This window comes from Sminthopsis crassicaudata, chromosome 5 (genome assembly GCF_048593235.1).
Source record: "Sminthopsis crassicaudata isolate SCR6 chromosome 5, ASM4859323v1, whole genome shotgun sequence".
Lineage (NCBI taxonomy): Eukaryota > Metazoa > Chordata > Mammalia > Dasyuromorphia > Dasyuridae > Sminthopsis > Sminthopsis crassicaudata.
This window is the reverse complement of record NC_133621.1, coordinates 287,118,053-287,145,407: the sequence shown is the minus strand read 5'-3', so window position 1 is coordinate 287,145,407 and position 27,355 is coordinate 287,118,053. Positions and strand designations below refer to the sequence as shown.

At 34.2% G+C, this 27,355-nt stretch overlaps 1 protein-coding gene across 2 annotated transcripts in view; it reads left to right on the top strand.

Annotated features, from left to right (window-relative positions):
* The window catches only part of BLTP3B (bridge-like lipid transfer protein family member 3B), an 81,739-nt gene that overhangs the window by 22,587 nt on the left and 31,797 nt on the right, over nucleotides 1-27,355 (top strand). For both annotated transcript variants that reach the window (XM_074271338.1, XM_074271339.1), the window contains exons 2-9: nucleotides 12,876-13,038; nucleotides 14,534-14,572; nucleotides 19,643-19,734; nucleotides 21,484-21,673; nucleotides 22,278-22,418; nucleotides 23,795-23,965; nucleotides 25,190-25,370; nucleotides 26,569-26,652. In XM_074271338.1, the coding sequence (XP_074127439.1) occupies nucleotides 12,876-13,038; nucleotides 14,534-14,572; nucleotides 19,643-19,734; nucleotides 21,484-21,673; nucleotides 22,278-22,418; nucleotides 23,795-23,965; nucleotides 25,190-25,370; nucleotides 26,569-26,652 (1,061 nt within the window). The remainder of the gene's footprint in view (nucleotides 1-12,875; nucleotides 13,039-14,533; nucleotides 14,573-19,642; nucleotides 19,735-21,483; nucleotides 21,674-22,277; nucleotides 22,419-23,794; nucleotides 23,966-25,189; nucleotides 25,371-26,568; nucleotides 26,653-27,355) is intronic.

The following is a 27,355-nucleotide window of genomic DNA, read 5'->3' as shown; positions in this document are numbered from 1 at the left end:
ATTGTCCTGGATCTTCTTGTAGTTGTATCTTGTGGGCCCCATTAGAACATGCAGTTCTAATGTTATCCCTTACTCTCAATACTTAAACTGATCCATCTATTTCATTCATGTAACTCTCCAGTGTTATTCTCTAAACTACTTTTCCTCTGTAGACATTGCAAGCTTTTCATTCTTACTATGTCTCTCTTCACAGTCTTTTGAGTGATCTATTCCTTCAATGCTTTGGAAACTCTGGTGTTCCATGACATAGCCATCAAGTATCGGGGAAGAATATTTGATAAACTATCCTTTGCTTTGGGGCCATTAAAGGCATTTCCTCAGTTTCCTTAAATCAATCTACTTTATTCTTCTTTTGATTTTGGGCCTTTTACAAGTTTTTTTTTATAGAAATATTTGAATTTATCTTTGTTGCATTTCTAAAGGAATTTTATAGAGGAAGATAGTAGAAGATTATCAACAATATCATTCCCTTACTATGATAAGAGGCAGTAGAGAGAAAAAAACAAATTTACAAAATTTGAAGTATGCATAGAGATAACTTCCTAGAAGAAGCACCTTTATGGCAGTATTTTTCTACAAAATCAAATAATTTTTATAATGAGTTTTTTAAAAACCAAGTACTCGGCACTTTTTAGTGAATTGCGTGGTTATGAAGATAACATTTGTAGTATGTCAAGTGTGCCTGTTCCTTGTTCATATTTTCCTCAAGAATGCTCTTAGTAGCTTATTCAAATTAAGATTATGGATAGGAAAGTAGGCATATGAATCAAGTAATTATAAATATTTTCATTTTTTTTTGTAATAGATAAATGATTATTTCCCTAAGCACACAATATCCTTTTCTCTGTCTTGTATATTGAGAATTGATTTTTCATCTCCCTTGAAATTAGGCCTGCTCTATCCCTGCCCCTCTCTTAGAAGACCAATTTCTCTGAGCATGTCTAGTTCAGTACTTTCCCTATCTTTGTCTTCTGTAGTGATTTCTCAAGTTACTCATGTAGCATATTGGCAACTCTGTTGTTCCCTATGTGTTAGCTCAGCTGCTATTGATAGAGAAAAGTTCTTGCTATAAAAATTTTCAAAGATTTTTTCCATTTGTTGTTTTTCCAGATTCTGTCTTAAATGCTTATGGTTTATTTGGGATTCTTGCTAAGTTTTTTACAAATCTATTTTTTCCCTTTAATATTTCTTATTGTTTTATAGGGTGATAATTGTTCATAACCTTCTTGCCCATAAAATTCTTCACATTAGGTAAACTTTGCTGTTCTCTGTTTTACAGTCCATGAATGCTTTCTCTCATTCATTACTTTGTCTTGGAATTACTGGTGTGTTAAGACTCAGCCCAGGTGCTGCCTTCTACAGGGAACCTTCTCCCATCTTTCTCCAACATACTTCTCTCTCCCTTATTTCTTTGTACTTGATAAAATCTTATTCGATGCATAAATAAATATTCTAAATCATTATTACCTTTGACTACAATATCTCTCTTTGGCTGAATATTATGGAGTATTTAATGATTGAAGCAGTTTTTAGGCATTTTTTCTCCCTTCTCTTTTGTTAGTTAAAACTCCTAAGAAAATGTAGAGATAATATTTGTTGGTAATGTCTGTTCGTCAGTTTCCCATTTTTTGGAGTCAAGAGCCATAGATTTATATGAGTTCATTCAGTGGCATTCTGAGTCTTACTTTTAGTATTCTAATTTAGTATTAATTTTTCCGTCTTTTCTAAGATTCTTGATAATTTGCATACAAACAGCTGGTTAGGAAATTATTCCTAATGGTTGGTTCCTGTGGACAGAACTGTCTGTATTTTTTGCAAGTTACTTGGTGTTTACCAGTTTAATGCCTTCTTTGACCCTCTTCTTGAGGAAATTGTTTGTGACAATTAAGAATTAGACTTTTGATAATCGATAAGGATTTTCTTTCTCATCTTCATATTCCAAAGCATACTTTCTTTTTAAAAAATTAATTAGTTTTTAAAATTTTATTAAAGTTTTTTATTTACAAAGCATATGCATTGGTAATTTTTTAGCATTGACTCTTGCAAAACTTTCTGTTCCAAATTTTCTCCTCCTCCCCACTCCCTCCCTTAGATGACAGGTAGTCCAATACATGTTTAATATGTTAAAATATATGTTAAATCCAATATATGTATACATATTTATACAGTTATCTTGCTACACAAGAAAAAATGGATCAAGAAGGACAAAAAAAAACTGAGAAAAAAAAACAAATGGCAAGCAAACATCAACAAAAAAGAGTAAAAATGCTGTGTTGTGGTCCACACTCAGTTCCAACAATCCTCTCTCAGTGTAGATGGCTCTTTTCATCACTAAACAATTAAAACTGGTTTGAATAATCTCATTGTTGAAGAGAGCCATGTCCATCAAAATTGATCATCATATAGTCTTGTTGTTGCTGTGTATGATGATCTCCAGGCTCTGCTTGTTTCACTTAGCATCAATTCATGTAAGTCTCTCTGGGCTCTCTGAAATAATTCTGTTGGTTGTTTCTTACAGAACAATAATATTCTATAACATTCATACACCATAACTTATTCAGCTATTCTCCACATGATGGACATCCATTAAGTTTCCAGTTTCTTGCCACCACAAAAAATGGCTGCCACAAACATTTTTGCACATATAGGGCCCGTTTTCTCTTTTAAGATCTCTGGGATATAAACCCAGTAGAAACACTGCTGGATCAAAGGGTATGTACAATTTGATAACTTTTTGAGCATAGTTCCAAGTTGCTCTCCAGAATGGTTGGATCCATTCACAGTTCCACCAACAATGTATCAATGTCCCAGTTTTTCCACATCCTCTCCAATATTTGTCATCTTTTCCTGTCATCTTAGCCAATCTGACAGGTGTGTACTGGTATCTAGAGTTGTCTTAATTTGTATTTTTCTTATCAATAGTGATTTGGAGCACCTTTTCATATGACATAGCTTCAATTTCTTCATCAGAAAAATTGTCTGCTCCTACCCTTTGACCATTTATCAATTGAAGAATGGCCAAAGCATATTTTCTAAAAAAAGTTTTTTTTGCAGTCCTCTCCTAGACTTTGTATCAAAGTCACTGAATATTCGTTTTTTTCAAGTTTATAGAAATTTGTTCTTTAAAAAGTAATTTTAAAAAACAAAATTGGTCAATTCGGAAAGGAGGCACAAAAGCTCATTGAGGAAAATAATTCCTTAAAAAAATAAAATTGAGCAAATGGAAGCAAATGAGCTAATGAGAAATCAAGATACAGTAAAACAAATAAAAAAAAAAAGAAAAATAGGAAAAATGTGAAATACCTCATTGGAAAAATAACTGACATGGAAATAGATCCAGGAGAGATAATTTAAAAATTTGGTCTACTTGAAAGTCATGATTTAAAAAAAAAAAAAAAAAAAAAAAGACCCTGGACATCATCTTTCAAGAAATTATCAAGAAAAACTGTCCTGATATTCTAGAACCAGAGGGTAAAATAGAAATTCAAAAAATCCACCGATCATCTCCTGAAAGAGATCTTGAGATGAAAACTACCAGGAATATTATAGCCAAATTCCAGAACTCCCAGGCCAAGGAGAAAATACAGCAAGCATCTAAAAAGAAACAATTCGGGTATAGTGGAACCACAGTCAGGATAATACAAGATTTAGCAGTTTCTACATGAAAAGACCAGAGAGCTTGGAATATGATATCCTGGAGAGAAGCTAGGACTGCAACCAAGAATACTCACCAAAACTGAGTATAATCTTTCAGAGGGAAAGGTGACCATTCAATGAAACAAGGATTTTCAAGCATTTGTGATGAAAAAATCAGAGCTGAATGGAAAATTTGATTTTCACATACAGGACTCTGGAGAAGAATAAGGAGATTATCAGAAAAGTGCTATCATAAGGGACTTAATAGGATTTATCTGTTCACATTCCTACATGGGAGGATGATACTTGTAACTCCTTAGAAAGTTCTCATTATGACAGTTACGAGGATATATAGACTGAGGGCATGGGTATGAGTTGAATATGAAGGGATAATATCTTTTTTTTAAAATGATGAAATTAAGGAGAGAGAGAGGAGTGAGTAGTGGAGGGGAAAGAGAGTGAGTAAGTGAACCCTACTCTCATCAGAATTGGCGCAAAGAGGAAATAACATACATACTCAATAGGAGTATAGAAAGCTATCCTATTCTGCAGGAAACTAGGAAGGGAGTGATATAGGGAGGGTGGGGAGAATGATAAAAGAGAGGGCTTATTGGGAGAGGGAGTGGTTAGTAGCAAAACACTTTTGAGGAGGGTCGGAGTGAAGGAGAGAGAGAATAAATAGGGGGAAATACAATTAGCAAAAGTAAGTATAAAAATTTTTTTTCGAAGCAAGTTTCTCTCATTAGGCATTTTTATACTTACTATTGCTAATTGTATTTCCCCCTATTTATTCTCTCAAACAGAGGGAACTGAGTCATATGTATAAAGAGCCATGCCTCAGTTGATAAATGATCAAAAGATATGATCTATGCCCAAAGCTTTGTAAATTCATACATGTCCTTTGACCTAACACCACTATTGAGCATGAATATCAGAAGAAATTGAGGGAACGGGAACAAGACAAAAAAAGGAAAAATGTCCCGTATGTGCAAAAAATATTCATAGCAGCTCTCTTCTCAGAACAGAAACAATTTGGAAATTGAGGGGATGCCCATCAATTGGAGAATAGCTCAATAAATTGTGGTATGTGTAACAAAATATTATCATTCTCTGGGAAATGATGAGCAGGAAACTCAGGAAAAACAAAATAAAACAAAATACCTAGAAAGTACTCCATGAACAAAGTGAAAATCCAAAATAATGGCAATGTTCTGGGATGACCAGCTGTAATTGACTTTGCAATTCTCAGTAGAATAGTCATTCATGACTACTCTGAAGGACTTATAATGAAATTCTTATCCATTTTCAGAGAAGGAACTGATTGTCTGACTACAGATTGAAGCATTTTCTCTCTCTCTCTCTTTTTTTCTTTTTCTTGAGGGTTTTTATTTTCATTATGGTGGGAGATCTATATTTTCTTTCACAACTTGACTTTTTGGAAATGTTTTACATTAACTTCACATGTGGTTTCTTAATTATGGGTGGTGATAAGGGAGAGAGCCTAGAACCCAAAAATCTTAAAAAACAAATGTAAAAAAATTTGTTTTGAATCTTAACTGGGGAAAATATTAAATAAATAAATGAATTCAAAAGAAAAAGTTTATAGAATTTTTTGACTCCTCTGTTGTAATTATCTTCATGGTGATCTTTTTTTTTGATGGTTATGATAAGTACTGTACAATGAGATGACCAGATATCCATAAAATAGTGTTTCTTGTTGCCTTTAAGTGCCCTTTCTCTTTCTTTATTTTTTTTTTTTCACCTCTCCAAGAAGAACCCAGGAGCTATCCTTATAGGGCAGCTTTCCTTTTGTTTTGGGGTTTTATTAGAAGGCTATTGATCTTGAAGTGCCTTATTCCTTGTAAGAATTGGTCCCTGGATTGGTTCTTCAAAATTTTTTTTAAACTAATAACTTTTTATTTTCAAAATATATGCAAAAATAGTGTTCAGCACTCACCCAGTAAAACCTTGTGTTGCAATTTTTTTCCCTCTTTTCCCCCACTCCCCTCCTCTAGATGGCAAGTAATTCAATATATGTTAATAAACATGTGCAATTCTTCTATACATGTTAACATAATTATCATGCTGCATAAGAAAAATTAGATCAAAAAGGGAAAAAAATGAGAAAGAAAACAAAAACCATGTTAAAAACAATAAAAAGGGTGAAAATATTATGTTGTGATCCACATTCAGTTCCCATAGTCCTCTCTCTGGATGCAGATGGTTCTCTTCATCACAAGTCTATTGGAATTGGCTCATTGTTGAAAATTCAAATTTAGAATAGCACCTAATAGTTAATATTTATAGTCTGAAAACATTGAGATCCTGTGTGTTTCATCCAGCACTGTCAGATTCAAATAAGTAGCATGCTTTACTCTTTATTCTGAAATAGCTGTAAATCCAGCCAAAAAACTATGGCATTAAATTGAATAGTTTGTGCCAATACAAATAGAACTTGAATTAATTTTTGAATCACTCAAAACAATAAAATATATACTGACACACTTTAAAAAAATTTTACTTGGAAAGGAATGAAATTGAGTCCTGATTCAGTATAACATTTTGACTTAGGAAATCTTATTTTTATTTATTTATTTCTCATTATAGTTTAATTTTTAAAATATATTAGAGTTAAGCTCTTTGAAGGTAAGCTCAATTAAGTCATATTTAAACCAGACACAGCAGAGATACACAACACATTATTTGTTTCATTGAATGATTATAAAGTATATTTGATGCAGTCTTGCAATTTAGTGCAGTGCTATTTGTATCAATGGCGTGTACATTTTGTAAATACTTTTTAAGTTCCTTGAGTATTTAACTTAATTCTTTTGGTGTACTCCAAAGCTATGTTTTTGTTGTTGTTTGTTTTTTGCAGGTTTGAAGTCTATGCTTAGGTATTCATGAATGCAACTGAATGCTATAACTTTACATAAATTTGCCTTCCCTTTTATCTGCATTTAGCGTCTAGTACATCCCATTTGGTTTTTACATAGAATTCATACTTTATTTTTTCTTTCTTCAAACAAAGGACCTAGTTTTCAGATTTATCTTTTGGAACATAATCCATTCTCTGCATTGGCCAAAATCAGTTAATTCTCTCTCTGAGAACTCCTTGTCTTTCTTGGGATCAAGTCCCATATATGATAATGTTTAGTTAATGATTCTTGTTAGTCTGGTTTCTTCAAGTAGAAACTAAGACCACATAGCCTGCAGCAGCAGGCCAGGGCTTATTTAATGCTGTTTATTTTAACTAAATTTAGTCCATAACACTTGGGTTCTTTCAAATCTGTCTGAGATTTTGACCTAACACCGTGCTATGAACATGCCCTTTCAGGAAGACCATAAAGGAGAGACCATTATTTGGACAAAACAACATAAATATGCATAAAATATATTTATGTAGTTCATGTACTAGTCTTAACCAAAAGACACCAAATAATTGTTGGTATAGGGACTTGATACTTTATATGTGGAGGCAGCTTTCTAAGTGGAGTGATTGTGAAAGTTATCACTGTATCTGTTTTATAGAGTATTTCATAAAGAGTAAGAACAATTAAAAAAAAAAAACTGATCAGATTCCACCTCCAACTTTTCCATTTATAAGGCCCAGATGGATAAATTTTTAAAGTTTTTATTTTTAGGGACTTCTAGTTGAAATTGTGGTTTACAGTAAAGATTCAGAGGTGAAAGTAAATGATATTTTAGATTTATGTTCAGTTTTTCCTTCTGTTTATGCATATTGAGCCCTGAAATAAAGACTAAAAACATAGATGCCTCTTGCAAGCTCTTCCTTCCTTTTTCTTTCCTAGACCCAGCAAAATACTCCATTATTTTCTCCCTCACACTCAGTTTCCAAAACAAGACTAGTCCATCTACTTGTGTGATTGATTATATTCCCATGAATCTCCTCTGGAAGCAAATGAATTATTCTCGCTTCTTTATCTTGAATTTTTTCTTATATGCTGTTTGTTTCAAAGATGCTTACAAATAGTTGGCCATCTTCAATAATGAGATGAACCAAATCAGTTCCAATAGAGCAATAATGAACTGAACCAGTTACGCCCCGTGAAAGAACTCTGGGAGATGACTATGAACCACTACATAGAATTCCCAATAACCCTATTTTTGTCCACCTGCATTTTTAATTTCTTTCACAGGCTAATGGTACACTCTTTCAAAGTCCGATTCTTTTTGTATAGCAAAATAACTGTTTGGACATATATACACATATTGTATTTAATTTATACTTTAACATATATAACATATATTGGTCAACCTGCCATCTAGGGGAGGGGGATGGGGGGAAGAAAGGGAAAAATTGGAACAAAAGGCTTGGCAATTGTCAGTGCTGTAAAATTACCCATGCATATATCTTGTAAATAAAAAGCTATAATTAAAAAAAAAATGTTGCTCTGTATTCCCTCTTTTTCATAGCTAGACTCATAGAGGAAGTCATTTGCCTTTCTTACCTCCACATACTCTCTTCGTATTCAATCCCCAACTCCTTCCAGTCTGTTTTCTGCCTTTATTCCTCAATGGATCCCTTTTATTCTAAGGTTATAGACAATATTTCAAATACTTTTCTCACTTCTCATCCCTCTTGATCTTCTGTGGAATTTGACACTATTGGCTATCTTCTCTACATCTTTTTTTTTTCTCCCTAGTTTTTGACTCTGTTGAGTCTTTTCTTCCTGGTTACTCTCTTGGTTTCCATGATATTGTTTTGTCCTTGTTCTACTGTTTCTCCACTTCACAGTCACCTTTGTTTGATCTTCATAATGACCAGCCTTCTAACTGAGGGGTCCAGCAATGCTCTATCCTGTGCCCTTTCTCATTTTCTTCCTATAACTAATTTTAATGATCTCATTAGCTCTTATAAGTTTAGTTAGTGTGTCTATTGTGGATTGCTTTTGGATTTGTATATTTCCTAGTAATCTGGCTTCTAAGTGTCTTCACTAGTTGATCATAGGACATTCCAACTGGATGTTCCAAAAGCAGTTCAGACTCAACATGTCCAAAACCTTAAGTCTTGTGCCCTTTATTTCCATGTTTTTAATAAGAATGCCACAATCTTTTTGATTCTTGAGTGTCATTCTTAACTCTTCCCTTTCCCTATCTGTTACCTCCCAGCTGCTTACCTCAGAGGGAGTCAACTGGTTTCTCACCTTCACCAGGTCTTCTGACATCTCTAGCTCTGATTATCTCAATCAGAGAGCTACCTCTTTAGAGGTTCCACCCCAGAACACCAAGTCATTCAAATATGCCAACAGGTCTTTATTCTAACTCTTTACATAGTATTCCCTAACATTCCCTCTAGCCTTCCTTCCTGAGTTCTCCAGAAGTTCCCTCGAGTTCCCTCCCCCACCTTCTGAAATCCCCTTTTTATAGTCTCCAGGTCACATGACTGAGAGTACACAAATAAGAGGAAAGAAGCTTTTCCTCATTAATGAAGCTTACTCAATACCTTAAAGTCCTGTTATCAGGCTCAGGCAGAATAAGCCTCTGAGTGAGTGCCTCTTATACTCTGCCCTTGAGATCTGCCCCTGACTGTAACACCTATCCACACATCAAATCTCTTGGCAAGATTTCAAAATTCTCTGTCTTTGTTTTATATCTATTCAATCTGTTTCATTCTTTCTACTCACAAGGCCATTACTCTTGTCTAGACTATTGCAGTAGTTAGTCTTCTAATTGGACTTCTCATCATTTTTCATTTTACCATTTGGCTGCTGAAATTATCCTAGAGCACAATTCTGACTATGTTATCTGACCATTTTAAGAACTTCAATATATTTACCTTTAGCATAAATTACCTTAGTGGGGCATTTGATACTCTTTACAAGTTGGTTTTTGTTTGTCATTCTTTTAAAGAATATTTCATATTATTCTTCCTTGCACAATAGTACATTCCTGCTAAATAAGTCTGCTTGTTTTCCCCTCAAATTGAGATTCCATCTCCTTTATACAGGTGAAACCTCTCTTTCCCCAATTCTTTGTCATCACCTAAGCCTCTTCTGTTCTCTCACTTTTTTCAAAGCTCAAACCCATATGCCACTTCCTATCAGAAGCTCTTCCTGATTATCCTAGGCTATCTTCTTTCTTTAAAAAATTGTGTATTCACCTGTCAGATTGGCTAAGATGACAGGAACAAATAATGATGAATGTTGGAGGGGATGTGGGAAAACTGGGACACTGATACATTGTTGGTGGAGTTGTGAAAGAATCCAGCCATTCTGGAGAGCAATTTGGAACTATGCCCAAAAAGTTGTCAAACTGTGCATACCCTTTGACCCAGCATTGCTGTTATTGGGATTATATCCCAAAGAAATACTAAAGAGTGGAAAGGGACCTGTATGTGCCAAAATGTTTGTGGCAGCTCTTTTTGTTGTAGCTAGAAACTGGAAGTTGAATGGATGTCCATCAATTGGAGAATGGTTGGGTAAATCGTGGTATATGAAGGTTATGGAATATTATTGCTCTGTAAGAAATGACCAGCAGGAGGAATACATAGAGGCTTGGAGAGACTTAAATCAACTGTTGCTGAGTGAAATGAGCAGAACCAGAAGATCACTATACACTTCAACAACAATACTGTATGAGGATGTATTCTGATGGAAGTAGAAATCTTCAACATAAGGAAGATCCAACTCACTTCCAGTTGATCAATGATGGACAGAAATAACTATACCCAGAGAAGGAACACTGGGAAGCGAATGTAAATTGTTAGCACTACTGTCTATCTACCCAGGTTACTTATACCTTCGGAAGCTAATAATTAATGTACAACAAGAAAATGGTATTTACACACATATATTGTATCTAGGTTATATTGTAACACATGTAAAATGTATGGGATTACCTGCCATCGGGGGGAGGGAGTGGAGGGAGGGAGGGGATAATTTGGAAAAATGAATTAAAAAAAAACAAAACAATCTTCCAGTTAAAAACATGTTTTAGGATTTTTAATTTATGAGGAAAGTACTGAGAAGAAATATTATGTATATTTTTGAGCATTAAAAGTGAGTTTCAATATGACTTCTAGCTTGTATACATTTTAATATAAAATGTCTTTTAAATTAATAATTCTTTGAACATAATTCCTCACATTGTGCCCTATCTATGTAGCAAGATTATGGGGTTAAGCAGTCTCACTTAAAGGTTACCATTGAGCCCAGCTGACCCATTTTCATATTTAATCTTATCATTCTGAGCTCTTGAATAATCCAACGATACACATATTTTTCATTAAATGATAAAACACCAAAAAAAATTGTGTATTAATACTCTCATTTTCACATTTTGTATCCTCTCCCCTTCCCCCACCATAAATCAGTTTTATACTTGTCATATAAGTTCTTTGAGGGTGAGGACAAATTTTTATTTTACTTTTTATTTCTAACCTAATACAGTGCTTTGCACGTGACAGGTTCCTATAAATATTTATTGGGTTGGAATAGAATATTGAAATTAAAATTGTCCCAAAATGTCTAGGAAAAAGTGAGTTTGGTTATAAGCATTTGCCATTTTCTTACCTAGACCTTATCTTTGCTAAAAAGGAAAAATAAATTTAAAATCATGTGTATTCATATTTCCAAAGCAAAAATTAGTCCAGGCTAAATTTTATTAGTGGATTCAAATCATGTGTGTATGTATATACTTATATGTATAAGTTATTTTTTGTTATTCTGTCCAGAATACTACCTGGCTGCTTGGGAAGAGCAAAAAACTATGCTTAGGCCTCATGAGGCTTATAGTCTAATATAATAATAATGTAGATTATTATTAATTTTTTTCTGATTCAATTTCTTTTTTAAAATTAATTTTATAATTATAACTTTTTTTTGACAGTACATATGCATAGGTAATTTTTTTACAACATTATCCCTTGTACTCCTTTCTGTTCTGAATTTTTCCCCTTCTTCCCTCCACACCCTCCCCTAGATGGCAGCCATTCCCATACATACATGATGTAGATTATTAATATAGAGAGTACTAGAAGTCTCTCTGCAATTTTAACCTTTGGTAGCTTAAAAGTTTAATATTATAAACATTTTAAAAGTAAAACTGCAATAAGAGTTTTGGGGGTAGCTTGGATATTGTCTAATTATGATTTTTTTGCATATTCTGCACTGTACTTTTATGGTAAAGGAGCATGATGTTTATTTTGTTTTTAAAAGAGTGTTCTTAGTCTGTACAGTTTCAAGTTAATCTTTTTCCAGCTATATTATGTTATCATGGTAATTGAAGTTTCAGTATAATTCTGAGATCCTAAAGAATGCTCTCTAAATGATCAAAGAAACACTGTGTGTAATTTGGTTTTGTATTGGTGCTGATTTTACTCTTTTATATCATAATTTTTTGTAGCTCATGATTCATGCATTACATATAGAGTAATCTAACTTTAAACATTTACACAATTAAGAGAACTCTCCATTCCCAGATCATTCAAGGAACAGAAGCTTGCTGTCCTTAGATAAACAATCATGTACTTCATGTAGGCAAACATACATTGTCTTCTTTGTTAACTCAAGGATAAAACCTCCTGGAAATGGCCAGCCTAAGCTGCGTCTAAATGGTAGAAGTGGATATCTGATGTCTAATGAATGGGGAGTGGTAAAGATAAAGGGTGAAAATGGGGCATAGAAGATTCAGCTCTGGGAACACTCAGATTTAATCTGATTGGCAAAAAGGAAATGTGATTCTAAATGTCAGGAAAATCTAGAAGCGTGTAATCTAAAAGGGAAAAATATATAGTTTATGTTGGATCAGGTTAATGAGTTTTTGGGTTGATGTGAATGAGAAGTACTTTTGGGAAGAAAAGACTGCGACTGTACTCATTCTGTCACCAGCATGGTAAGCCTTTCTGAGCAGAGTGTACCCAGGCTTGTCTGAGGAGGGACATAGTACATCATGATATAGATGGAAAGTTCTGCTGATCACTGGTGGGATCTCTTAGTGGCTTTCAAATCTGGGCAAAAGAAAGAAACCCAGTCTCAAATGAATAATAAAATATATATATATATATATATATATATATATATATATATATATATATATATATATATATATATATATATAAATTAACAGTTATTGATTTTCTTTCCTTTCAAACTCCCTCTCCTCCTACCCCAACTGCACTGAGAAATACCAGATAATGAAAGCTTGATTGAGCCCATTTTCACATGTAGCTGCTTGATGTTGAACTGTAAGTTGATCGATACCTGTTCTTTTTTCAGGTTTACAAAAAATTTGTCTCCTGATAAGATAAACCTCAGCACTCTAAAGGGAGAAGGTCAGCTGACAAATTTAGAGTTGGATGAAGAAGTTCTTCAAAATATGTTGGATCTGCCGACCTGGCTTGCTATCAATAAAGTCTTTTGTAATAAAGCGTCCATTAGGGTGAGCATTTTCTTATGGTTTTTAAGATTTTTTTTCTCTCATTTTTCCTATCTTTAAAATAGCCTTCTAATTTAATTTTCTTGTAAGAAAAAATATTTTTTATTTGGAAGGTAGTTGGAAAACAATTATCTCTTGGTCTGAATGTCTATTTAAAAATTAGTGTATCTCATAATTGTATCGGAAAACATATTAAACTAAATATGTGGTCAAAATTGGTGTTCAGTTTGTCCTGTAGATAAGTATTTAATGTTAAAAAATGTCAGTTTCAAAGTTTTAATGAGAAGGGTTTTTCACATAAATATGTGGAAATTGAAATTTCTTCATGCATAAAAGGCCTGGGGGAGGGGGTCATCCTTTTGGTCATTTGCTTTTCCACATCACAACTTCTTTATACCTTAGACTTTTTTGTGTGTTGCTGCCTTAAAAAAAAAAATCCTTCTCTGGTGATCCTTGCTCTGGTAAAAACTTCTCTGACTTACATAGGTTCAACAAAAACAGAAGAAATGCCTCTTGTGAGCTGTTCTAGTTTTGATAATGCTTCCCAAAGTTTGAGTTTCTACAGCTCATGGTTGCCTCTATCTATGCTCTACAGAGCCATTGGAAGAGAAGCCTTTTATGAATGAACTTGGAACAAGTCACTTCCCTGACTTTCTATAGTGAAGAGGTTGGGCTAAATGGTTTCTAAAGATGTTTTTTTTAGCTTTGTTCTGTGAATACATAGAATTCTCACTGTTTATTTTTGTTTTGAAAATTTCTTTCCCTCCAATATCATGTCATTTAGTGAGTTTTTAAAATAGTTTTTTCTTTTTTAGCTCATTTGTTTTTGCCCTTTCTTCTCTCTTTAGGTCTCTCTTATTTAGAGAACTATTAGTAACCATTTTGGGAATCTTTGATTCTTCCTGTTGAGATGTAATCAAAAAGACCAAATTTAGATGCAGTGTAGGGAGTCAAAATATTGGCTTTCTAGACTCCTGAGATGACACAGTCAGACACACTGTAACTTGATTCTAACATAGTGATGTCATTTTTGTCATCTTCGAAAACAAACGACAACAACACTTTTTACATATATAATTAGTAGTCATGTTTGGTTTTATTTGCCAAGTCTGAATTCAGAGATGAGGCCAGTCAGGTAAACTGTATGATCCTAATTTGTACTGTAAATCAGAGATGAATTTTAGTGATAGAAGACCAAAAATTCACTTATTATTTGCTTAGTCACTCTGATTACCTTTGTTAAGACTATTTCAGTGATCTCTAAGTTGGCAATATTATTTTCTCTACACAAATTTAAAACAATATCTTTAATGTTGAAAGATGAATTAATTCTTTAATTTTGTTACTTTACTATCTAAGATGAAGAAAAACATCTGATATAAATATTTTTTCCTGCAAGTATAAAAGTTTAAAAATGCATTTACCTTAATGTGGTATTATTCTTGAAAAATTATAAGGATTTACTTTGAAGTGTTAACTTTTTTTTTTTCTTTTTCAGATTCCTTGGACGAAATTGAAAACACACCCAATATGCTTGGTAAGTTTTGCAGGTATCTCAGAAATTAAACTTTATAGAAGTAAGTTTAGATAGTGCATTCAAATGAGGCTGCTATTTCAAATCAACAACAATAAACAAAGCCTTGTCTCCAGGTTGGTTTTATGAGTATGGTTAAACCACTTAACCACTGGTCCTTCATTTTATCATCCGTTTTTCTGCTTCCCTCACAGGGATGTTTGGAAGATCAAATGAAAATGATTATATCAAGTACTTCATGAACTTTAAAGCACTATAGAAATGTAAATTAAAAAGTAGGAAAAATACATCTTTTCCCAACTCCACTGCAAGCCAGCTGATAAACATGAGAAAGTCCATTATTAGACTTAATTTCTTCATCTGTAAAATGAAGGAATTGTACAAGACTCCTTTTAAAATTCCTTTCATCTCTAGAATTCCAGCTTAGAAACTTTCCTAACATTATTTAAATCTGCTAAGATTTGAAAGAAAGCAGGAAATTGGGGAAATTTTTTTATAGCAGATTTCTCTGATAATGATGGAACTGAATCAAATTTATAAAAATAAGAACCTAAATGCTCAAAAGGTATAAGTGGGCAGTTTTCAGAAAAAGAAGTCAAAGCTATCTGTAACCATATGAAAGAAAAATTCTTTACATCACTATTGATTAGAGAAATGCAAATTAAAACTTTGTCAGGTTGGCTAGATTGAAAGAAAAAAAAGTGTCACATGCTGGAGGGAATGTGAAAAAATGGGCACACTAATAATGCACTGTTGGTATACTTGTGAACCAGTCCAGCCATTCTGGAGAGCAATTTGGAACTACTTCCATAAGGCTATGAAACTGCATATCCTTTGATTCAGCAATGTCACTATTAGATCTGTATCTTAAAAGGAGACAGAAGAAAAGGATCTTTTTGTATAAGAATATTTATAACATCTCTTTTTGTGGTAGTAAAGAATTGGAAATTGAGGGGATGCCCATCAACTGGAGAATGGCTGAACAAGTTGTATATGATTGTGATGGAATAATATTATGCCATAAGAAATGATGAGGAGAATGGTTTCAGAAAAATCTGGGAAGAGTTACATGAACTGGTGTAGCATAAAGTGAACACAACCAGGACATCATTGTACATAAGAATATAATATGATGATCAGCTGCAAAATACTTAGCTATTTTGATTATAATGACAATGATCTAAGAAATTCCAAAGGATCCATGATGAAAAATGTCATATATCTCCAGAGAGAGAATTGATTAACCCTGATTGCAAATTGAGTATATTTTTTTCACTTTATTTTTTCTTGCTTTTTTGTTCTGATTTCACATGTATAATTGATACCTTGTTGTCAAATGAGTGAGGAGGATTTGGAAGGAGGGACTTTTTCAATTTGGAACTCAGAATTAAAATAAAAAAAGAATGCTTAAAATAACTAATAAAAACAAAAATAGCCCCTGCTTTAATTATGACAGCAATAAAATATTTAAATCTTACTGTCTGATCCTGAGCTTCTTTCCTTGATCTGCTCTTGACCCATACTGTATTTTTAGTACTATGTTCAAAGGTATACTATTCACTCTGACTATCCTAATTAAGGCTATTTCAACTAGTTAAGACCCTTTCACTGGTTTCCAAAGTGTTCTAATCTATCCCTCTTTAATCCACTCTTCATATTGTTGCTCCAGTAATCTTCCTAATTAAAATACATCTCTGTACCAGTGCTTTATTAAAAAATTTTTAAAAGGGACTTTTGTCTGCTGAATAAAACATGAAGTTCCTGATCCTGCATTCAAGGCCTTCACGATATGGATCCACACCACTTTTCCAATCTTGTCTCAAAGCAGTCCATTTCACTTTACTTGAAATGTGGAACTGTGTTCTCTATCTGTTCTCTTCCTGCCCTTGTCAGCCTAGAATAGTGTTTGTCTCCTTCTGTTGAAGTCCCTCCCTTCTTTCTAGGCCTAAATCAGTTGGTGCCATTTCCTCCTAGAAGCCTTTCCTGTTCTTCTCTTCTCTCACAGGTAAACTTGATTTTGTCCTTTTCTGATTTCTCATAAGCAGCACATTGCCTGCTTACTCCTTTGCACAGATTTTATTTTCTCTGCTCTTGGTTATCTGTGTCTGTGGTCATCTCTCTCACCTCTATCCTAGAATGTAAGCTCATCAGGAGCAGAATCTTTGTTGAATCTATCTGTATACTCTCAGGGCTTGCCACAATGATTTTTTGCAGAGTCATTTATTACCTATTAAGTTAAATTAAATGATGAAATAAATGATAGAATTTCTAACATTTATTTTTTTCTGTGGTGACATAAAGCTGAAAAACACTTTCTCAGGATGGAGCATTTCCCTGAAAGAAAGACTTTTGTTTATTATCTTAAAGAGTATACAGGTGGTATATTTTATTGATTTTTATATTGAAGTGTCATCTCTCACAACTCACTTTCCCTTAATCCACATATGTAGTCACTTGTTAAGTTAACATTGTTACCTTCACAAAATCTCTCACATTTGGCTCTTGCTCTCTACTACCCCTTTAGATTAGACCCTCATTCCCTTTTGCAGAGATTGTTCCAACAGCTTCCTTATTGTCTCCCTGCCTTAGGTCTCTTCCCACATAATCCATCTGGCCTGTTGGGGCTGATTTTTAAAAAATACATGTCTGGTTATTTGAACTCTCCAAATCAATCAATTCCAATGACTATTTAGCTTTGAAAACTCCATACAACTTGCCTCCAACCGATCTTTCCAAACCCTTAGGACATTACTTTCCCTCTCATACTCTACAAATCAGCAAAAGTATTGGCTTCCTCATTTCCCTTTGCCATCATGCCTTTCTACTGGCCACCCATCAAGCTTGGAATGCATCCCCTCCTTATGCCTAACAGCATGGGTGCTACCTTCTGCTGGAAGCTGTTCTAGATCATTCTCCCTTCCCAACTAACTTGGAATGTAACTACTTTGTATATTTTGATGTTTATTTGTGCCACATATATATTTTTTTATATAGTTTTATTATCTCCTCCATTGTAGTGTTTTAAGTTCTTTCTAAGTAGGGATTGCTTCATTCCTTGTACATGTTTCCCCAGCATCAAACACAGTGCTTGGCATATAGTAGGCTGTAAATAAAAGTTGTTGATGAAGTTTTTTCCAATTAGATCTCTACTCTGGATTTATCAGACCATGCAGAAGATTTGAGGATTATAGAGGAGTGGCTAGCTTTGACCAAGATCTCAGTGCCTTCCTCCTGCCCCACTTCGTAGTCTGGACTCAGGTCCCTCAGCCATACACAGTTCCTTGACAATTGATCTCAGTTCTAACTTTCCAGCTATGTTTCATGTTATTCCCTTTGATGGTAATAAAGTCTAATCTAGTCAAACTGGATTCCTTGTTGTTTTCTAAACTCAACATTTCATTTCCTAGTTCAGGGCACTTGCACAAATTATGTCTCTCATGTCCACAATAGATTTTCTCTTTGCTTCTGCCTCAGAGTTCTTATCTTAAGATCTCAGACAAGGATACTTCCTCTGTGAAATCCTCCTGATACTCCCTGATAGTAAGGGTTTTTTTCCCCCCTTTCTCTCTGTCTGTATGTCTCTCTCTGTCTTTTTATCTGTCTGTCTGTCTGTTTCGGTTTCTGTCTCTCCCCCCATCCCCATTTCTGCCTCTTGTCTCCTTTCCTATCTGTCTGTCTCTCTCTGTGTCTTTGTCTCTGTCATCTCTATCTCCTCAAATTATGTGTTGTTTCCAGCTGGGTGGCACAATGGATAGAGTACTGGAACTAGAGTCAGGCAGACCTGAATTCAGATTTCATCCCAGATGCTTACTATCTCTGAGAGCTTGGGCAAGTCGCTTAAATTATTTCTGCCTTGATTTATTTAACTGGCATTAAATAAATGGGGATAATAAGAGCACCATCTATGCAGGGTTGTTGTAAGGATCTAATGTAAAGCACTTAGCACAGTGCCTGGCATGCAATGGGTGCTTTATAAATATCCTTCAATCTAATAGAATGTAAACTATTTGAGACCCTGGACCTGTGCCATTTTTCTTCATGTCCTTAGCACTTAGCAAAATACCTTACACGTAGTAGATGTCTCATGCATTTTAAATTGAGTTGAAATCCTAGAATCATAGGCTTGGAAAGGGCTACAGGTTGTTAAGCTTTTTTTTTGTCTTAAGATACCTTTGGTAGACATTAAATCCTCAGGATCCCTTCTCAAATTCAGTTTTTACATGCAAAAACTACAACATATAGACTTACAAGAAAAAAACAGTTATATGGAAATATAAATAGCAGAATATTTAATAAAACAAACAAGTACATGGTACCCAGAATTAAGAAGTCTTGATCCTGTTCAATCTGAAGAATTCCAGGTAAAGCATCCCTAAAAAGTGTTTAACCGTGGTTCTGAAGCAGTCTCTGCTTCTTTTCCATGCCTTTAATTGTTAGGAAGTTTTTCTTTATTTCCTGCAAATTTGTCTTTTTTGTAAATACCATCTATTATTCTCACTTATTTTCCCCAGGGCCAAAGCAGAAAGTGCAGTAAAGCCATTCATATTTTCAGAGACAGTTATAATCTCAGCTCTGCTCTCCCCCATCCCAATCTTCTCCCAAGGTTTTTTTAAGTAGGAAATATTAACTCTTTACAACAGCTTTTTGGCCTGATGGCAGAGATATAACCTGAATAGGATCTTTTTTATTTGGGGGGGGGAGAGGGTGGACCTTTCAAATTGCTTCCTCTCATTTAATCTTTACTTGTAACCTGGGGCTTTAAACATTTTCTGAATGTATTTCCAAACTTGGGCAGGACCTTATCTCTTTTACTCATTTTAGCAGCTCCTGGAACCTTTTGTTTTTATCTCTTGTGTACTTTTCTTGTAATATTTTGTATCTACTGAACTATATTTGTGTTACAACCCTTTACTAGAATAACCTTTAGGAATGAGTCCTTCTCTTTCTAAACTATGGTTCTCCCAAAAGTTGAATATGTAAAAAGCAAAATCTTAATAATAACAATAATAATACTGATATTGCAGTGGGAACTGGGTATTGACAATTTTTATTTGTTTTATGTATTTTCCTTAGTCCCTGGATAAAGTAATAATGGAAATGAGCACATGTGAAGAACCCAGGCTCCCCAATGGCCCATCACCTATTGCAACTGCTTCAGGACAGAGGTTAGTTATTAGGAGAATGGAGATCCCGATTCCATGATGTCCATTGTTAGCTCTTCATTATTACTGTGTGGAGTACAGTATTGTTAACATATTGAAACTCTGTCATCTGCAATCCTCATTACAACATAAGGTTTCTGCCAAATTTCCCTTTAAACATTTTCCTGTTGAGTCACTGACCTCTAGAATTATCCAAGTTGATTGGTGGCTTTTAGTTGCCTTTCCATCCCCTGGCCAGGGTGCTAAGGATACATGGCCCACAAGATAATAAAGTTTACCAGCTTGGGAGGAACCAGGAGTTGACTTGATATAGCTTTATCATCTTTGAAACTGTCAAGTGGCTCTGATGTGGTTTATAATGTGGAGTTTGGTCCAAATGATATGGTTTGAAGGCCAACATGATGTGGATTGTGTAGACAGATGATGGCAGGCACTAAAAGTTGGAGTTCAGTTATGTGAAGAATTCACAATGGCCATTCTGTTTGGCAAAAGATAGATTTATTTGGAGGAATAGGTTACAGACAAAATGAAGGGATATAATAGACCACCAGGAATGGTGAATATAAAATAGAGTGGGATAGCATATGAAAGACAAGTTCCTCAGTGGAACTCATAATTACTCAGTAGAAAGGGAGCTCCCCATGAGATCGGGACATGCCCTTAGCTGGCAAGCTAAATACTGAAAGGGACTTAGCCCCCTAAAAGAGTTAGCTGTAAGGAGGAGAAGTGGGGTTGGGAAGCAGAGTGGAGTTAGGGGGGATACCACATGGCATGGGGGAAGGGGAAATGGAACTATATCATGAAACAGAGTACTGTGACGGACTGACTCAAAGGAAGGCAGCTCCCATGAGATGGCCCATAAGTAGATTTTATAGGGGAAATTTAACCTCAGGGACATGATTGGGATTCCTGACAGGGCATGGCAAGGTTGAGATTGTTGGAGACTTCTACAAAGGATGGGACTCAGGGGCTTGACATAACTTGGATTTCAGACTAGGCAACCTCCCCAGAGGGTGGGGCCATGGAGCTAAACTGATTTCTATCAATGCTTTTTCCCTGCTTGCCTCAGGGATCAATTCTTTAGTTTCTCTGCCCAAGATGCCATTCAAGACCTCATCAGTTGATGAGATTTAGCAGACCTTTTGCAGCATTAATACGCACTGATGCTAAAGCTTTATATCTGTTTGTAGCATGTTTTATAAAGAGGCTAGTGGTCTAAAAATCTTGCTTAAGAACAAATGTTTGATTTTATTAATTTATTAATTAATGTTATTAATAATAAATAACATAATAAAGACAGTGAGGGGCAGTTAGGTCTTTTTCAGGATTGTTTACATTCCCTATATATAGTTTTATATATATGTGTGTGTGTGTGTGTGTGTGTGTGTGTGTGTGTGTGTGTGTGTGTGTATATATATATATATATATATATATATAATATAGTTAAATAGTTAATCCCACATTACATTTAGCAACCGTTTCTATTTATCTATTTATCATTCATGTTTCAAATAATTGTCATGCAGTTAATAACACCTCTTATAGCGTAACTGAAATGATGTATAGTTTATTTCATCCAAAAGACATATTGAAAGTAATGTTTTTAAATGATAATGTTCAATTTCAAATTTTTAAATCAATATCAAATCATTTATTCATGCACTAGGTAAAGGTATTAAAAGGTGACTTTTTTTTCTTTTAACAAACCCATCCTTTAGCATTAAGAGATTTACCTTTTTTTTTTTTTTTCAGTGAATATGGTTTTGCAGAAAAAGTAGTAGAAGGGATTACTGTTTCTGTAAATTCGATTATCATCCGAATTGGTGCAAAAGCTTTCAATGCTTCATTTGAGCTTTCCCAGCTAAGAATCTATAGTGTAAATACAAACTGGCAGCATGGAGACTTAAGATGCACTCGTATTCAAGATGTGCAGCGTGGAGAGGTAAAACTAATATTTTTCTTTAAATGGACCTTTTTAGCCACAAGTGAATAACAGGAAAAATTTAGAGTAAGCACATCTCCCAGTGCTTGTGACACACTGACATGCCATTTCCTTTGCTGATCTTTCATTTTTAGATTGCATATGTTTCCATTGCACTTGTAATTACCTAATGGTAATTGTGCATTAAATGCTTTCATTGAAATTGTGCTTTTAATGTTAAAGATTAATGGCCCTCTTTTTTTCTTCTCTTTAATGTAAAAAATTGAGAAAGTGAATATGTTGGTTAAATTTATATTGGTTTTCATGATTAATTGCTTATACCTACTTCCTACAAGTCAATTGGTTTACTAAAAATTTAAAGTGCTCCCCCAAGTTATGTGACTGTGAAGTAATTTTAACTGAATTTATAAGAAAAATGAATTCTTATAGTTAATAAAAAGGTTAATAAGAAGCTGCACATAAAAATGAGAGACCTTTATTATTATTAGAAATAGGAATTAATTTTTTTCTGCATGTTATTATATATGAATTTATTTCTTCCATTTTTAATAATGTATTCTGTATTCCATTTCTACAGTTAAAGACTGTATATGTGTTTTTTTAGATTTTGACATTTAAAGAAATTAATTGGCAGATGATCCGAATAGAAGCAGATGCTATCCAAAGTTCTCATCTTGAAATCATGAGCGCTCCAGTTCGACTAATAACTAACCAATCAAAAATTAGAGTCACACTTAAAAGAAGAGTAAGTCTGCAAGGTTATAACTGTTTTATTTTTATATTCTTTTCTCTCATTATTAATTATTGTAGTAGTAGTAAGGTTAAAAATAAGCCTTCTGAGTAGAATATTGGGTTGTAGAAGTAAATCCTGATATCCAGAGTTAGAAGAAAGGGACTCTAATGATCTGGTGGAGCACTGTCAGATCACAATACAAACATTTAAACTGGTTTGATGGAAAATATGTTCATTCAGTTTTGCAGTAGGGTCTATATTTCTACCAGATTTCAGCAAGTGTTAATAAAATTGGAGGACATTGGGAAAGCAGCTGATTTTATAGGAAGGGTCCTGCTTTGAGAAATGTCAGGTTTACAATCCATTATGATTCAGGAAATGACTTGTTAGAGAAGATATGTCGGTATGGTTCTCATTTAACTTATCAATAAAATTGAAACTGCACTCTATATGTTCAGTGCAACCATTTTTGCCAGGAGCTTTTGTATATAGTTTTCCACTCTCAAAGTTCAAATTGAATTCTGCTAATGGTTTTTGTATTGCAAGGGGCAGCAGAAATATATTGTAGAGCATAATCTGTCTCCTAATAGATTTCTATTCTGGTTTATCATTGCATGGAAGTGTCTGTGGATTTTTAAGTTCTTAACAAAATATGAACACTAACTGTTCTGATCATATTGGCAGAACTTTGAAAATAGGTCCAGTCATGGATTTCATATCTGTTATCAGTTCAGTTTTAGTCACAGGATCATTATTTATTTATTTTTTTTCCAAGCATGAGAGTTCATGAAAATTGTCTGCTCTGTGTAGCTGGAGGAAGTACTAAAAGCCAGGAAACTTTGAATCTTTGATGTATTCCACTATATTTAGATAAGATGCTATCCTAATTTAATCATATTGCTCATAGTACACTGACATCAGTGGAGAGAATGCTGGGCCTGGAGTCAGAAAGACCTGAGTTCAAATCAGGCCTCAGACATTTATTAGCTGTGTGACCCCTGGATAAGTCACTTAACTCTGCCTGCCTCAGTTTCTTCATCAGTAGGAGAAGGAAATGGCAAACCACTCCAGTGCCTTTGCCAAGAAAACCCCCAAAGGGGTCATAAAGAATTGGATACAATTAAAAGGGCCAAACCACATGTTAACATTTATTCAGTCTGAATACGAAATTGTTTAATGCATTATTTTTGAGAATTATATTAAAAACTGGAATTTTCCTCCTCTTTTCAATTTTTATTCTAGAAAAATTGTACCCAAAGTGTCAGAGAAAATAGGCTTTGGTTTTTTAAGGAGAAAACCTCTACATTGAATGCCGTTAAAAAATTTCAAATTCAAACCAAAAATACTTACATCAAGATTTGTTTCCATAAATTGATTTTGTTCAACAGTTAAAGGACTGCAATGTCATAGCAACAAAGTTGGTGCTAATATTGGATGACTTGTTATGGGTTTTAACGGATTCCCAGTTGAAGGCAATGGTGCAGTATGCAAAGTCCCTTAGTGAAGCTATAGAGAAATCAACAGAACAGAGGAAGAGTATGGCTTCGGAGTCTACCCAGGTATGCTATTCAGTTAATGGATTATTGCCTTTGTGGGACTAATATAAAAAGCAAAATGGTTAATTGACAAGCAGTAGACTTTTAGGTCTTTGATTAAGTAAAAATATTATGTCTATCAGTTTAGGGGAAAAACTCCCCATTATCTTTGATTATTTCACTTTTAATGGACACAAAAAGAGGAAATCGAGAACAATTGGAGGATGTATTTGTTGCCTTTCAGAACTTATTCTTATTCTTAGGCTGGACAGCCCCACCATGTGGCAAACATTGCTATCTTAGGATAGGTCGAGACTAAATTGGGAGAGGCCCATTACCAAAGTCTTAGCCATAAGCAATTGGATTTTTGTGCCCATAGTATGTAATGAAGTCACAGTTCAAGAAGATTAGGGTGGCCCTGGAAGAGAAGAAGCTGATAGGAGCTCTACATTCTTCAAAACATCTGCACCAGCTTTATCTGTGGTTACTGTTTGACTTTTTTAAAGAGAGAGAACATTTGCCCTCCATTTTGGTTGTCTCTTAAATAATTATTGAAGTTAAATTTAAGATCTTTGAGAATAGAGCTTTTTCTGTCTTCATAATCTTATCACCTACCACTTTAGGTTGACTTTCACATCTCAACTGCCTAATGTTTGAATTGAATTAAAATAAGCAGTCCAGTGATTCTAATTAGGTCGTATCACTGGTTACCATCTTAAAATGAATATTTTGAAGCTATAAGAAGTACATGCATTCCTATAAATACTTTTTTGTCCTTCCTGCTATTTAATACAGATCCTATCCTGGTTATCCAGCTAGATGACAGAATCCAGAAAAATCTTATCTCCTTTGTAGGAAGAGAAAAAAGCCTCAACTGTACCAATTTACATTCTCATAGGCCCAAGGACTTGATTTACTGCTAAAAGTCACTCTTACCACTTTTGAACAACAGTTTTAGACAGTCTCAATTGTTTGTTTTTTTGTTTTTAAATATAATTTACTGATTTTCAGTATCTTGACTATTGTACATATTGAAGTTTTCTTAGTACATGAAGTTTTAAATAGTAACTTGGAGTGGTCCTTTGATTATTCAACTGATCTATGATTCCCATCAGTATGGGTTTTCCCTTTTTCGGTGGAGATAGCATGCCTGCATCCTTTCTCGCCATGTGTAATCCTTGTTCATATGGGCCCACAAATCTTCCACAGAAGGCTGGTCATCATGATGATAGGTTCTAATCTTTTCAGAGCTCTACTCCAGCTCCGAGTTCTCAGCAAGTGAAGACACCTCATACATCATCTGTGCCTGACCTCAACGATACCATTGCAAAACTCTTCAATGATTTTGATGTTAAAGAAACCTCCCATCACTTAGTCATTTCTCATCTAGATCTGCACATATGTGATGACATTCATGCTAAAGAAAAAGGTAATAAATCCAGACATTTGAGTCCATTTTTGATGATTCCCTAATAGATTACAGGACGAGATTGGTTCTTCTCCAGTTAGAACTATCATGACAGCAATGATGCAGATGGTTTTGTTATATTTTACTAGGCCTGCCTTTAGCTATTAGGTAAAAAGATTGATGAATGAGCCCTTGATTGAAATTCTGACCCTTGGAGGGTTATGGCAATTCAAGATTTGCTCTCTACATCTGTCTTTTATCCTACTGTGGGCTTGTCTTTGTAAAGAAATTCAGTCTATAATACATTCCTAATGATGTCCACATGGATTATTTACAGATGTTGAAGAAAAATTCTTATCTGCCATTTGTATTCTAGGGCCTCTTCTGCTTTATCTTACCCCTCATAGCTCATTTGTCAGATAGCTTCTTTAGTTAGCCTACCATTCCCCTATTTGACACTAAGCTTCAGAGATCCTGGGCAGCTCTTTAGCAATCAGTATTAGACCAGAAATAAGTTTCCCTGTGTCAGTGGAATGCTTCAGTATATAAATTATCTATATAAAAGAATTGTGACCTCTACCACTATCTACACAAAATAGGCAGCCTAGGCTAGCTAGCAGTTGGCTAGAACATGATGTTTAAGCTTATGACCCTTTAGACCAGTTAGCTTTGGGTGAAAATTTATTTCTTTATTTCTACATGACCATATGAACTTTATTAATTCTTTTTTCAACACTAGTTATTTTGATCTTCCAGTGTCATTCAGACAATTATGTTGTCTTTTGTATTGTTTTATTTTATTTAAAGTAGACAAGTTTGAATTTTTTTTAAATTTTTAGTCTGAAATTAACTTTTGTTCTATACTTAATTATAATTTGCTTTAATCAGGAATATTAGTCATATATTGAGGCATCTAGATAGCAGAGTGGATAAAGTGTTGGACCTGGAGTCAGGAAGATCATCTTTCCAAGTTCAAATCCAGCTTCAGACACTTAGAAATTGAAATATTGGGCAAGCCATTTTGCCCGTTTGCCTTAGTTTCCACTTCTGTAATATGTGACAAAGAGATGAAGAGAGAGATCATTCCAATATCTTTGCCAAGAAAACTCCAATTGAACATGATTAAAAAGTGACTGAATAATTAGTCACTATTAAATAATATTTTCTAAGTAATGACAAATTAAGACCGAGTTACACTTAATTATTTGTTCTTTTGCAGACACTAGCAGACGTATTACTGGAGGAGCCATGCAACTCTCTTTTAGTCATCTAACTGTAGATTATTATCCTTATCACAAAGCAGGTATGTAAAACAAAAACTTGAGATGACAGCTTCTTAAATTAAATTATGTATAATATGCTTTACTTATTATGAAATTCTCTTTCCTTAAAGTAATGCAAACTCTTTTTTTATAAAGGATTCTAGATCCTGTAGATCTAGTAAAATAATGTTTTGGAGATGTGATTCTCGTTGGATTTTTTTTTTCCTCTCAAAATAATGTTCTTTTTTTCATCCTCATTGTATATGATGCCTGCTTTTTGTTTTTTGTTCTTTTTCTCATCAGTATTTCTAGTCAAACTCTGTAACTTGTGGAAGACACTTTTTTTTAATTATAGCTTTTTATTTACAAGATATATGCATGGGTAATTTTTTAGCATTGACAATTGCAAAACCTTTTGTTCCAGTTTTTCCCTCCCTTCCCTCCCCCCCTCATGGCAGGTTGACCAATACATGTTAAATATGTTAAAGTATATGTTAAAATATAGGTATACATTTCCATACAGTTATTTTGCTGTACAAAAAGAATCAGACTTTGAAATAGTGTATAATTAACCTGTGAAGGAAATCAGAAATTCAGGTGGACAAAAGTAGAGGGATCGGGAATTCTATGCAGTGGTTCATACTCATTTCCCAGAGTTCTTTCACTGGGTGTAGCTGGTTCAATTCATTACTGCTCTATTGGAACTGATTTGGTTCATCTCATTGTCGAAGAGGGCCTCATCCA